At 30.5% G+C, this 15,919-nt stretch overlaps 1 protein-coding gene across 1 annotated transcript; it reads right to left on the bottom strand.

Annotated features, from left to right (window-relative positions):
- Window positions 1–4,474: 4,474 nt before the first annotated feature.
- Window positions 4,475–6,117, bottom strand: LOC144573096 (protein IRON-RELATED TRANSCRIPTION FACTOR 2-like). Its single transcript, XM_078322784.1, is given in 4 exon segments — window positions 4,475–4,597; window positions 5,070–5,271; window positions 5,315–5,424; window positions 5,848–6,117. Coding segments are annotated over 4 exon segments (663 nt in total). The 3' UTR covers window positions 4,475–4,516.
- Between the last annotated feature and the right edge of the window lie 9,802 nt (window positions 6,118–15,919).

Raw genomic sequence — 15,919 nt, 5'->3', positions numbered from 1 at the left:
CCCCAAGGCCGCAACCTTAAAAAAAAAAAAAAAAAAAAAAAAAAAGGAAAATGAAGCATTGACAATGACAAGATATGTTCTCCGGCTCTCTCAATTTTAATTTTTAAAACGTCAACAAGTTCCTAATTGGGCAGTCCATTGATATTATACAATATCTTATACTGAGACAGTGAGACGTGGCTGTATCACTGTATCAGTTCTCCTCTATTGGGCAAGGCTACAAGCACGTGGTATTCCCCGGCTGGCACGAGGTTCCCTCGTGTGTCCGAACTCTTTGCTCAGGATCAAATCCTCAATGCCGCGTTCACACTTGCCGAGAAATATAAAATTCAGAATTACTTCGAGAAAGTCATACATCTTTAGACCTATAAATCTAACTTGGCCTCATATTTACTTTTAGGCCCATCAAATTTGCTCTTTGCTCTCATTTCTCAGTAATTAAATAATGGGGCAGTTTTTTGTGAATTCGAATCCCCAAAAATAATCCAATCTTTGAGTTTGGATACGGACAATCTGTGTTTGTGAAAAATAAGGATCTAATCCTTATTTGCTTTATTCATAGATGAGAGAATTGTTACAAGTTCCAGGTTTTGAAATAAAAACCCGCGGATTGAAAACAAAAAAGGTTGTGAGACTTGGTCAGGTGGTCAGAGCATCGTTGGTATATCGTGTCTGAATACCACGGGAACAGCCCAGACAAGGCCAGATTGACATTGTCTTTGATTTGAGGAGGTTTTTTGGTGCGATTAATACAGTGTTGTCTTGACCTCTAGAATGAGGTTTCAGCATATATTGGACTGGGAATTTATTCGTATGATTTAATTACTGTTAAAAATTGAAGGTTTTCTTTTCAATTGAAGATCGTTATGATTTTGTGTAGGATTCATATATAAGACGTCTCTGAGTTAATTTGCAGCATGTCATTGGAATCAAATTTATGAATAAAAGATAAAGACCAAAAATAATTGATGCAAGCTTGTTACTGATTGATGTAATGCCATTCACAGGTCATGTATGTTCTATACATGGACAGTTGGTGCCAAAACTTCAATTACAGAATGAACCACCCCAGTGTACTTGTTCAGAATTTGAAGGATATGCATGCCCGAATAAAACATGTATATCATTAGTAGCACTTTTCTTCAAACTATCTAGACATATATATCCAATACTGCTCCTTCTGTGGTACTTGCATGTCTAGTAGCAGTTTGAGCTTTTTATAAGAATTGTCATTCAGTAGATCATCTGACCTGAACTGCACTAGTGGCATTTTGGTCCAATCCTAAGAAAATCATGACAAGAAAAGCAAGAGGTGCAGTTTCAAAATCCGAAAAAGACAATTCTTTGTAAATATTAAATAGTTAAGTTATTTGACCTCCAACCTTTATTAAAAAAAAAATTTAGAGCCTTTAATTTCTTTTCATAAATGGTTCTGCACATATCCAATCTGCATGGAAACATTTTTTTAGTAGTTAATTCTAAGTCCATGGTATTGCTAAAATGACAAAAACAAATAGAAAAAAAATCTTCAAAAATTAGTACTTAATTTTAAAAGGTTGGTTAATGCAAATTAAATATCATGCTAAATAATTAAAGAGCCATTTCTGGTTGAAATAAAAGAAAAATATATAATTATTGATGATCAGAAACTTTAAATGAAGTTTTTAGGTCCTAAACAAATTTTTTTTCGACGTCTCATGGCCATTCACCCGAATACAATGGCCTCCATCTCTTCGTGGGTTTTTCCAATTGAGGTCAAACACTCAAATCAGAGTTTCTCACCAAAAGTTATGGTTGTTTAAAATTTGGAAACAATGCATCGATATTTCATTACAAAAACATCCATGACGCGCTAATGTTTTATACTCTGGTTAATCTCGACAATAGTGCACTCGATGTTTAATTGAAAAATATGAATCTCATGCCGATGTTTAAACTCTGCGTTGTTTCTGCCCTAGAATTAACTGTTTTCCAAAAAAAAAAAAAAAAAATCTTCTGAGTTATGCGCAGATTCAATCTGCATGGATGGTAGATTTGAAATTTTGGAAAAAAAAAAAAAAACCACTGGTAAGATTATAATTTTAATATATTAAGATGACAACTATTTTTTTTTTATTTGTTCACTATAAATGAAATTATAAATCAAATTTTTCCAAATCAACTCCTATCATAAATTTAACTCTTTATTCTTATATTAAAATATAGATATCACGATTTATGATTTTTCTGTATTTAAAAATTTATCATCACACGTTTAACACATTTTAACGAAGTACCTCAAATTCTTTTTACGATGTTAATTAACATGTTAAATTCATCGCATATTGTTTTAGTAGGCATTGATAAAAAATTTATACATTTTTTTTTCTTTTAAATTATTTATTTTAAAACATTAGCAATTAGCAATGAAACTTCATGATCAGTTATCATACAATTTTTGTTAGTTATATATATTATGATCAGTATTAATTAATATTTTTAAACTAGACAGGAAATGCTAGCTTATGCAGTGAGATTCACATGCACCTGAAGCATGCAATTCATATTCAATAACAAACTGTAAAAAAAAAATTAATTTTTCATATTAATTTTTTTAATAAATTTAAGATTATACTAGTATAAATGTTATTGTATTTTGTTGCGTCTTTAACTACAATTATTTTAATTGTTAGTTAAATCTTTTTATCAAAATATATATCTACATACAGAGTCCAACTGTTTATATAAGAACTTCAACATCTTATGCTTATAAGTCATATACTTGTTTTCAAAGTTCTAATTGTCGATCTAAATTGTTCATGACCATGATCTCTATATTAAAATGTACTTATAGACTAAATTTTATACTTTTTAAAAAATTTAACTATTTTTTATAGATAGAAAATTCATGGATTCAAAAGATTCTAGACTATAAAACAACAATGATATTCTATCTATCTAAAAAAATAATAAAATAAATAAAAAATATAATAGTCTTCAATTACATTTTAATATATGCTATGGGTTGCATAGCGACCTACAGTGCTACGGCTCAATATTCGAGTTTTCAAAATCCAAACGGTCGATCCGAACCGTTCATCTTGTTCTCCATATTAATATGTGTTTGGAGACCCAATTTTACACTTTTTGGAAAAAAAATTATTATTTTTTTAGATAAGTAAAAAATCAGTTGATCTAAAAAATTCTGCAATACTATTTAGATATTTGATTTTCTACCTATCTAAAAAAATAATAAAAAAATTTCAAAAAAATGTAAAATTTGGTCTCCAAACACATATTAATATTGAGAACAAGATGAACGGTTCGGATCAACCGTTTGAATTTTGAAAACTCGAATATTAAGCTATAGCACCATAGATCTCTATGCAACCCATAGCACCTTAGCCTTACCCTGAAAATTATGTTGAATAAATCAGACTAGTCGTTTGAACTTTAAAGATAAATATATAACTTACAAACACAAGATGTTGATGTTGTTATTTGGCGTATTAGTCACTTCTGCATATATTAACCGTTACGATTTTGGTGGGATTTAAAAATCAATCATTGAATGACAAGACATGTCCTCCCGCCCCTCAATTTTAAAATGTTAACAACATCTAGAATGAGTGGTCTATTGATATTATACATTATCTTAGTGACACGAGGCTATTTTAATTCTCCTCCTCTCTGTATGGATGCATGCACGTGGCATCCACCGGCTGGCACGAGTGAAACTCGTGTTTCAGAACACTTAATTTGCTCAGGATCAAAAGCTCAATTCCCCATTCACAGAAAAAAAAAAAAAAAAATCAGAATCATTTGAAAAAGCCCATACATCTCTAGGCATACAAATCTAACCTAGGCTCAATATTTTTTGGGCCCTTCAAACTTGCTCTCCGCTCTCACCTCTCGGTAATGAATAAGGATGAATTCTCATTCTCTCCATTACTGCAAATGAGAATCTTTTACAATTAATAAATCCTGACCGTTCTTTTAAACTTGGCACGAATCTGAAAGTCTAATAATATTGCCTCCTGTACTATCCCGAATCCCAAAACAACTAAGATTTAATCTCAAACCGTAAAGTGAGGGAAATCGTCTAAGGTACCTATCTAGGAGGATACGGATCCAATAAGGATGGAATTTTTGTTCTAATGGCTTTAGGCGGAGTTTTATTCAATATCGAATCTAAATTGTTTGGTCCGTGCATAAAATTTATATGAACTATTTAAATTTAAGAGACCATTTAAATTAATTTATTAAGTTCTAGATTTATATGCATGACTTTTGACACAAATCAGACTATTTAGGCAACCTGATTCTTGATAAAAATTTGTCAGAAGTCCTTGAGACAAAACACAATTAATACCATTAAATTATTGTTAAAGTCAAGTTTAGACATAGCAATGACGCATGTTTATCTGAAAAAAAAAAAAGGTTTAATACCCCCCATTAGAGAAAAAGGTGTAGAAAAAGAGACCAAATATTTTTAGTCACTCAAAAAATATTTTTCTGTTGTTCCAGTAATAGCAATTCATTTTATTCCTCTCTCTCTAACAGCTCTAGTGAGGTGTTCACATAATACTTCCCCCTCCATGCCTTTCCCTTGCACTATCTGTACAAAAATAATAAAAAAAAATGAAAATTAAGATATATCGAGTATGACAATATATATATTCTACAAATGAAAATGTAACCAAGATCCAGAGGTTCACCAAAAGGTGATTAAAGAATTACTACTAGCTTGTTTCTTAACATATAATTGTTTTGTGAAAAATCAATTTAATGATTCTACATTTGTGACATCTCAAGGCAAAGAAAAAAGAAGAAAAAGAAAATTGAGGCAGCATTTTGTTTTTTCACTTTCCAGCTTATATATTAATTTGATCCTTCTGGGTACTAACTAGTAACCAAAAAAGCAACTTCTATTGATGTCAAAATATCAGAATTCAGAAGAAACACTAGCTAACTGCAACAGATTATTAATGTCAAATAACTCGATCATATAATTAAGAATCACAACAACAATTAAAGTAGACACTTTTCGCGAGAGAAAAAACACATTTATGACGGGATCATTTGTATACCTCAAAATGGAGGTTGTAAAATGTTCTCTCTCCTAGAGGAGCTGATGTCGTTGAAGCGTTGATTAGCTTAAGGCCTTCTCCTTCCAAAATGTCTAAAAACTTGATGAGAGATGTTTTGTTAGCTCTTTTGCTTAATATGCAAATATTCACCATGACCTCTTCGTCAGTGAGACAGGTGGCATTAACAACAAGAGAATCAATACTATGATCCGACGATGTTGAGTTGTGTTTTTGCCATTGAGAACCTTTAATAAGCAGCTGTTGTTTTTTTTTTTGTCATTTTCTCGACCTGTTTCTGAAGCTCCGGTATGTACTTGAGCACTCGTGAGACTGTTACCGGAATACTCATCTTCTTCTGATTTGTTTAAAAAGGATAAAAGAATAGTAACATTCAGAATGTAAGTACATTTATGTGATAATTGAGAAATTCTAAATTGTTGGCACTATAACAATTAATGAAATTATGGTCTTCCTGTTTTGCTCTATTAATTTTCGAACTGAAATCAATTATTAAACTATTCGATCGAGACTGAAGATAAACAATCAGTACAATGCTACAAGATCATTTTTCATGCAATTACACAATCTATTTTAGGGAATTCATTTGTGCAACAGTTCATTGCTAAAGAACTACTAGCTAACTAGGTCCTCTTCTAATATAGCACTTTTTCCCTTTGCTTGCTTTCTCAAGTAAAATGTATAACTGCATGTATTGTTTGTATAATAATACTGATCGTCAGCTATCTCTGTAGAAGAAAAAAAGATGTCGAGTACTTACACTTCTCTCAGACTCAGGTAATAGCATACGGAGAGATGAATACAAGCTATTGAGCTTCTTTCGACGGTCCCGCTCGTAAGCATTATGATTCAACTTCTTGTGGAAATGATTTGATGAAGAAGGATTATCTTTCGGAGAGGGAGTAGTAGAAAAGAAGTGATCTTCCTGCCACTCGAGTTCCAGCAAGGGAGATTCGCAAAAATAGTCCGGGTCGGTCACTATAGAGCTGGAGAAAGTATTTTCACACTGGATTTGAGTGCCATTGATCATTGTTAGGGAACTTTGTGAAAGATATGTCAAGTGATAATTAATTTTGAGGTGAAGCAGTCTTGGGGCTGTACAATTTATATTGATGTGCTACTTGGTCAATGTACATGATCGGAAGCTGTGCCTGAGTTGCGGAATGTATCTGCCTTATTGGTTTTGACAGATCAGTGGGTATGGCTATTGGGACAAAAGAAGATTTCGCAGGGTTTAGTCTAAGACCTGATAGCTCGGTGTATATATGCTGCCAAAATTTGTTTGATTATTCTCAAGGTTGTCGGGTGAGCCTCACTTATGATTATTGTGTCATCCGCGTACTGAATAATTTCCGGCGCGAAGCAGGCATGCGGTGGCATTAAATGGTTGGCATTTCTGAGGAACCTGCATAGGGAATCTGATGCGAGAATAAAAAGCAAAGGCGAAAGTGGATCCCCTCACTAGTGGAGAATGCACAATTAGCGTCGCCTCATTAGTGTCGGCTAAACGTAAACAACTGACACTAATAGTTTAGTGTCGGTTGTTTATAAAAAGCTGACACTAATACCGAACAATTAGTGTCGGCTGTTTATAAACAGCTGACACTAATAATTTAGTATCGGCTGTTTATAAACAACTGATACTAATTGTTAAGTATTAGTGTCAGATGTTTATAAACAGCCGACACTAAATATTAGTGTCAGCTTTTTATAAACAGCCGACACTAATTGTTGGGAACCATTTTCATTTTCAATCCCGTGCCTCTCTTTCATTTTCATTTTCGCGCATAAACCCGATCTCTCTCCCTTTAGGGTTTTTCAAAACCCACTGCCTGTCATCGCTCTCTCTCTCTCTCTCCCGCCTGTCATCACTCATCAAAATGTGCCTCTATCTGTCATTGCTCTCTCTCCCGCCGCTCATCTCTCCCGTCGCTCATCCCTCCCGCCGCTCAGCCATCCGCCGCTCATCCCTCTCGCCGCTCAGCCATCCCGCCGTTGATCGCTGCTTCAGTTGTTACAAGGTAATTAGCAGCCCCAATTAATTAATTTGTCTACATTAAATTCTTGTACTCCTTCAATTTTTTGTTTTAAACATTACTCCTTTTGATTTCTAGGGTGTTTTCCGAGTAATGAGTCTGAAGTATATGGTCTTTTTGAGTAAAGCGATGAACTTCAGCTGTTTGTGAAATACAGTAGACCGAGGTAAAGTTTTCATACTTACTGGCTATCCCTTTACTGTCTTAGTGCGTTTCTGATTTTTTTTCCTGGTAAGAATGTAAAAATAGGGGTAATCAGTAAAAGACTGCAAGTAATACCCATTTGAGAAAGCGCTATGATTTTGAAGCCATACCAGTTAGTTGTAGCCATTTTCCTTTGAAAATTCAAGTCTTCTGATTTCATTATAATTTAATGATTATCGGTACATGTCATATTTATGTATTAGGTGTCCCAGTGCTCGAATTCAGGCTAAGGTTGAGGTTGGAATTGCAGCAGGTGAATCAAAATTAAAGTTTTTATTTCCTAAAGGGTTACAGTGTAAAAATCCTCAATGTTTATTAATCTTTTTTTTTTTTGAGGGTAGGGGGCAACTTGCCATCCTACTTTTTGATTAATAAGAAAGTTTTTTACAGGACAATGTTTATTAATCTTATTTAACTGAGATAATGCTTGGTCTCTTACTGGGATTTCGGGATTATATGTTTGTATGTTTGTATAATTCATATCTTTCGACTTCATATATGTTTGTATGTTTCGACATTTTGGATAGTGTCCTAATTTGATTTTTTTTTTTTTTAATGCAGTGCCCACAACAAGTTGGAGGTTGAGAATGTGGATATTATGTCATGTTATTTGTGTATGACATAATAACTCGATTCCTTGATATTTTTCCAAACCTCACGGTATGCATATTTTTTTTTTTTGCAAAAGTATGCATAATTAATTTATCTTGCTCCAAAATATGAAATTTTGATCTTTTATCATTTCAAAAATGCAGCACTTCTCCAAAGAGTACACCGGAACAAACATCGAATACATGCGAACATTGTGGAGTAAATTTTTTTCGAAGTATTAGGAGTGAAAAGTAAATCAATTTAGGATGTGTTATTTTGTACTATTTGGTGAACTTTGTAATTAACATGCTTAATTTTAGAATGTGTTATTTAGAATGTTTAATTTAGGATGTATTATTTGATCTTTTTATATAGGCTAGCAAAAAATATGGTAACCGGCTAAATCATAATTTTTTTTTTTAAAAAATAAAAAATTAGTGTCGGGTCTTTTGTTATAGTCCGATACTAAAAAGTATTACAAGTTGGCCGACACTAATACATGAAGCTGTCAATTAATAAAAGTCAGTCGGTATATTGATTTAGTGTCGGTTCATTATTAATAAACCGACACTAATTAGTATTAGTGTCGGCTTTTTATTAATAGTCCAACACTAATACTAATTAGTGTCGGTTTATTAATAACGAGCCGACACAAATGCTTAATCTTTAGTGTCGGTCGTTTGTAAGTATTAGTATCAGCCCGATTAGTGTCGCCTGTAGTCCGACACTAATCCTCAAAAAACAGCTAAAACTAATTCTATATTCTCCACTAGTGCCTTGGCGAAGACCTCTTTTGTGAGTAAAGGCCTAAAGGGTCTCGTCAGCACTCCATTAACTTTAACCGCGAAAATTCATTGGAAATTCAATGCAAATTGTTTTAGTAGCCATTGATAAAATTTTGATACAAAGTTTTTGTTTTTGAAAAAAAAAATTTAATATATTAGCAATCAAACTTCAGTTATCATACAATTTGTGTTAGCTCTATTAGGATAGTTTAAAACGAGAACGTAAATGCTAATGCATGCAGTGAGATTAACATGTACATGAAGGAGATGGGCTATGGTGCATTACAATGCATAAGCATTTTTATGCATTGGACTATAAATCACCGATTCAAAGTCTAAATGACCGATCTAAACTATTCATCTTGTTCTCCATATTAATATGTGTTTGGAGACCAAATTTTATATTTTTTGAAAAAAATTTACTATTTATTAAGCCACTTTGAAAATCATTGATCCAACGGTGCCTTTTGATTTTACTGTTATCATTGGATCAGCGATTTTCAAAGTGGCTTAATAAATAGTAAAAAATTCCAAAAAATATAAAATTTGGTCTCCAAACAAATATTAATATGGAGAACAAGATGAACGGTTTGGATTGGTCATTTGAACTTTGAATCCGGTGATTTATAGTCCAATGCACAAAAATGTCTATGCATTGCAATGCAACATAGCCCATCTCGTACATGAAGCATGCAACTCTAATTCAATAGCAAATTGTAGATTCTTAAGATTTTCATCTTGTTATACACATGCAACTTATGATATGATTTTTTAATAAATTTAAGATTATACTAATATGTTATTGAAATTTGTTATTTTTAATTAAAATCATTTTTTTTTAAAAGTAAAATCTATTTAATCTGTAAGATCTTTTTTTCCAAAATATATATCAGCATTTATTTGAGTAAAACTAGGCTACTGATCTTAAACTCACGACGCCCTTTGGTGAGCTTATCTCCAAAATCAATGAGAATGACTTCAAACAACGAATTCGAACCGTTGAAATCAATATACTTCACAAGTAATTTGTTTAAATGTCAAATTTATAAATTTTCAACTTAATTAGTATAAAATTAAGTAGTCAAATAAAAAAAAAGATTTATAATTAATTTAATATATTTATTTTTCATTATTTTTTTAACAACTTGACTTTGCAGTAAAATTAATTCAAAAATTTATAAAATTAATATGTAAATGCATCATCACTTGTGAAATAGATCAATTTCAACTGTTTGAGTTTGTTATTTCAATTCAATCCAGCCCTCTCAATTTTAGATCAGTTTCAACATTTTTTATATACTATTAATTTTACATATTTTGCTTGGACTTAAAAATCAAGCGTTGACACTTGACAATGACTAGATATGTACTCCCGCCCTCTCAATTTTTGCTGGGACATAAAAATTAAGCGTTGACAATGACAAGATATGTCCTCCCGCCCTCTCAATTTTAAAACGTTAACAATTTCCTGATTGGGCAGTCTATTGATATTATACAATATTTTACTGAGACGTGGCTGTATTAATTCTCCTCTATTCGGCAAGGCTACGTGCACGTGGTATTCACCGACTGGCACGAGTTTCGCTCGTGTGTCAGAAGACTCGGAACTCTTTGCTCAGGATCAAATCCTCAATGCCGTGCAGGGGCAGCCTCACTTCCTCTCCAACGCCGTTGTGGCCTAAAACTAAGGAGGTCTAAATTGGTTATTTTAACTTAAGTCGGTTTAAATTATTTATGTTTGATTGAGGTCTAAAGTTAAATCATAACTTAAAATATTTCTTATTTGATTAGAGTGGGTGGAGAACTAAAGTTTTGAAAGCCTAAATTGATTAATTACTTATAATAAGATACTAATTATATAATATTAATATATTAATAATAACGGTAATATATTATATATTATTATAAATTTATTTAATATATTAATAATATAAAATATTAATTATATATTAATAATTATTAATAAAAAGATACTAATTATATAATCTTATTAAAATAATTATTTAATATATTAACAATATAAAATATTAATTATATAATTATATATTAATACTAATTATTAATAATAAGATACTAATTATATAATATTAATATATTAATAACAACTATAATATATTATAATATTATTATAATAATTTACTATATTAACAAAATTAATTATTAATAATAAGAAACTAATTATATAAGAGTAAGGCTTGGGTGCTATGGATATCATAAGTCCATCCCATGCTACGGCCTCAAAAACTTATCGTATAACCTTCAAACTTCGATTTAAATAGCTCAATAAATTGGTTATGTAATAAACTTGTAGAATACTAATTTTTTACTATTTTTGAAATTTTTTTACTATTTATTATGATTTATGAAAGATGGCCAAAAATGAATAGGAAAATAAAAGAAAATTTAGGTCATTTTTGGCCATCTTTCATAAATCATAATAAATAGTAAAAATTAGTATTCTACGAGTTTATTATATAACCAATTTATTGAGCTATTTAAATTGAAATTTGAAGGTTATACGATAGGTTTTTGAGGCCGTAGCACGGAATGGCCTTATACTATCCATAGCTCCCAAGCCTTACTCATTATATAATATTAATATATTAATAAAAACTATAATATTATTATAATAATTATTTAATATATTAACAATATAACATATTAATTATATAATTACATATTAATAATAATTATGAATAAGAAAATACTAATTATATAATATTAATTTATTATAATATTATTATAATAATTATTTAATATATTAACAATATAAGATATTAATTATATAATTATATACTAATAATAATTATTAATAATAATATACTAATTATATACAAATAAAATATTATTATAATCATTCAAGTTAGATCACGAGGTGGAATAAAATTAAACCACAATGTGAGGTGGTTTAATTTAGTCCGGTCTAAAGATCAGCTTATGTCATCTTAGTCCGGCTCAATTAGTGCTCGTTTTGTGGAATAACGAGGCCTAAACTTCTTATTCCACCCATTAGGCCACAACCAAACATGGTGATGACTAAAGATAGCTTCTTCTTTTTTTTATTAGCAAAATGTTATCTAGTTTTCTTTTTGTCTGAGTTGTAACTTAGCAATTTAATTTTTGTGTAAAACTGTAACAGCAGTGTTGGTTTGCTTTTGAAGTAATATAGGCCTACGGGTTTCTCATACAAAAAAAATCCTCAATGCCGCATTCACGTTTGCAGAGGAAAACAGTTCAGACTTCAGAACCACTTGGAGAAACATCTTTAGGCCTATAAATGCAAATTGGGCTCAATATACTTTTAGGTCCATAATAACAGTTGTAATCAGCTGTAACTTGTAACTAATTACCGTTGTTACAATCTACTTAGTCTTGTAACAGGATTATTTAATAGAGTTGGTTAATGATAACCACTGTTGTAATCTCCCTTTATAAGGGCCATGTAACAGATGAAAATCAATCAAGGAAATAAAGATTCATTTCTCTTGTGCTCTTCTCTCTATTTGTCTGTTACATTTATCTCTCTCAATTCAAAAATAGAATAGCCCTTTAAATTTGCTCTGTGCTCTAACTTCTCATTAATTATATAAGGGGAGGGGAGTTGTTCGGATCCGTCTTTCCTCCAGTACTGAAGGGCTGTACCGGAGGGGTGTACTGAGTAATGGACGGTCCAGATTAATTTCAGCCAGATCAAACTCAATTCAATACTTATGAAACACATATGGTGTTCATTTTGAGATAATTTGTACTAAGTTAAAAGAATGTTTCAAATTTAGTTTTTGAGCCTCAGGTACGTACTTGGGGTTACAATTTTTTTTTTTTTTGTTCAAGGGGTTTTTGAACAAAATCTTATCTAAAATCAGGTCTAAACTGTTTGATCCGTATTGAAATTTACACGGACAATTAAGATTCAAATGACCATTTAAATTTATTTAAGTTCTAAATCTATTTGTACAAATCTAAACATAAATCGAACTATTTAACCTGACTTTAGATAAAACAAAAACAAAAAAAATTCAAAGTCTTTTGACCAGAAATTAGATGACATGCAAAAAAAAAAAACAAAAACTAGTTAAGTAAATATTTTTGTAAATTTGACCAGACTTGCAATTTGTCTATGAAATCTAAAAACTGTAGCTTGTCAAATGTCGGGGACATTGATACAATCATACAGCGATGGTAAGATAGAGATATTTTTATTCATACAAAATTACAAATTATTAAAAAAAAAACAGAGAGGAAAAGAGAAAGAGTATTTCAGTATTTCAAACCATATATAAACAGATCTGAGGAATTTTTTTTTTCCAATTAATTTTTCATTATATACCGTTTGTTACTGTGTCGTGAATTGCTAACTAATATTTCCGGTCAATATGAACGGTGTACAAGATTGAGAGAACCTGTAAAATTATTCTAACTTGGGGCAGTCCATTGATATTAATCAATTCCTCTTTGGAGAAAAAAAATGCAGAACCACTTTAAAAAAGCCCATACATCTCTAGGCCCATAAATACAACTGGGCCATACATCTCCAGGCCTTTCAAATTTGCCCTCCGCTCTCACTTCTCAGTTCTCCGTGATTAAATAACGGTGGTGTTTTTGTTAAATGGGTTTGGATAAGTTTTATAGATAATAGGATCTGAACTGTTTGATTTGTGTGCAAATTTGTAAGGACGATTTAGATCTGCGTTACACTTTAATTTATTAAGTTATAAATCTGTTTGCAAGGATCTCCATGTAGATCAGATGGTGTAGGCTCGACTTTGATAAAATTTGTCCAAATTAAGTTCTTCAGACAAAAATCCAATTCCACTAAATAAAGAGGTATTGTTAAAGTCAAGTTTAGAGAGAGAACTAGCGCATGTAGATTTGAAATATTAGAAGATATAAATGAAACAACATTTAGTAAAATAAATATTTTTCTAAATTTGACCAGACCTATATAATTTTTTTATAAAACAGGCTGAAGACCAGCCCAGAGAGCACCAGATCTGTAATTTGTATTATGGAAATAATTTACTATAATTTAATCACTTTATTGCTAAAAAAAAGGGTAGCTTTCAAGAATTCTTATCCTCTTCATTAACTCAAAAAAAAAAAATTTTGAGTTAATGCATCTTGACCGTCTGATCTAATTTAAGATCCGTGCGAACTAGATCTGCACTAATACTAAAGGTTCCTCTCCATTATAAATAAGAGTCAGATTGATTTTGTTTAAAATCAGCCAATCGAAAGGTATTAACTCAAAAGATGCTCTTTTGAATTAATGCAGATGATGCAGACTCGCTTGTCAGATGCCCTGACATATTGATATGGCGATGGGAAGATAACTGGGATTTTTAAGATTAAGTCTCCCCCTGTATAATTAAATAAATTATTAGAACTTAATCATTTTTTATATGTTTAATTTATTTTTTGTGTAATGTGATGCCTGATTTGGGGTAAATACTATCAGACAACTAGACATCGTTGATTTACTAATTATATAAAATTTTATTTTAATATAGAAAACTATTTAACTTGGTATTGCAAGATGAATAAGTATTTAGTGTTTTTATTGGATTTTATTGTTCATAAAGTACTAAAATAAAATAGTTCAAAAATCATTTCCGTTGTGAACCGATAGCGTCTGCTAAATGTCTCTTGTCGGCTATTTTGCTATAGTAAATGCTCACCGTTTTTTTTTTTTTGGTATCTAAATGCTCACCTTTGTGAATGCATCATCCGCTATTGAACCCTTGGATCAGAGCAACAGCAATTCTTGTATTTTTTTTCCCTCAAAAAAAATAATAAATAATAAAAAGAAGCAATTCTCGTCTTTTTTTTTTTTGCAAATAGAGAAATAATTTATCATCTTTTATTAGCTGTCTTTTCTTTGCTAATTAATTGAAGCTTTACGAAAAATTGATGTTCTTATTAATATATGTACGGGGTTAATAATAATTTTAAAATAAACTAATCAACTAAAGAGAACACCAACTACCAGATACATTCGGATATACATAAAATATAGATTTTGAAAATAAACTCAACACATTGTCGAAGACACTTTATTCAACTCATGATTTATAAAAATAAAATTAAAGAAATATATGACTTTATCAATTATTCCTCAGTTGGAATCCGTATCATCCCAGATATCTGAGATGCAAGTGATACATTCAGAGCATTTTTTCTAATTTGGCATGAATTTCAAAGTAAATTGTTTATAGTTTCAATAGGCACTTAATTGAGTTTGACCCGATTAAAAACGGCCATTTTTTTTAATACCCCAAAAAAAAAGAAAAATAATAAAAATAACCTCTGTTTTGGATTTTTTTCATATATGCCCTGACCGCCTGGAAACGGGGCGGGCCAAAATTTTAGCAAACCGCCCATTGTATGGGCGCTTCATGCCATTACCAAACCGCCCATATAATGGGCGGTCCACTTTTTGTTTTTTTTTTCTTTTTTTTTTTTAAGTTTTGTTTTTTTTTAAACAGAAATTTTTTTATTTTTTTTATTTTTTGTATTGAAATATTATAAATATTGAATATATTTCTTTAAAAATAGATGAAATACAATATAATTTAATTTATTAGAAAGACTACAACAAATAACCCGGATCAATATTTTTCAGGCCGGATTTTTCGCGGCTGTAAGAAAAATTAATATATTTCTTTATGTGTTATTGGACAAAAATAAAAATGCTTAGATTCCGAGTAATTGATCCCGGTTCAAAAGTTACTTCTATGTAATCTAGAAAATATTATAATCCTTCTAGGACATTTAATTTATAAAAAGTTGTATCTATTTTTGAAAAAAAATAAAAACTTTAAGTTATTTAATAATTGTTATTCAAAAAGAATTCTCAAAATAGATACAACTTTTTATAAATTAAATGTACTAGAAGGATTATAATATTTTTTAGATTACATAGAAGTGACTTTTGAACCGGGATCAATAACTCGGAATCTAAGCATTTTTATTTTTGTCCAATAACACATAAAGAAATATATTAATTTTTCTTACAGCCGCGAAAAATCCGGCCTGAAAAATATTGATCCGGGTTATTTGTTGTAGTCTTTCTAATAAATTAAATTATATTGTATTTCATCTATTTTTAAAGAAATATATTCAATATTTCTAATATTTCAATACAAAAAATAAAAAAAATAAAAAAATTTCTGTTTAAAAAAAAAACAAAACTTAAAAAAAAAAAAGAAAAAAAAAAAAA

Source organism: Carex rostrata, chromosome 21 (genome assembly GCF_964058835.1).
Source record: "Carex rostrata chromosome 21, lpCarRost1.2, whole genome shotgun sequence".
In the NCBI taxonomy this organism is placed as follows: domain Eukaryota; kingdom Viridiplantae; phylum Streptophyta; class Magnoliopsida; order Poales; family Cyperaceae; genus Carex; species Carex rostrata.
The sequence above is the reverse complement of the archived record's forward strand: the minus strand, read 5'-3'. Positions and strand labels throughout refer to the sequence as shown.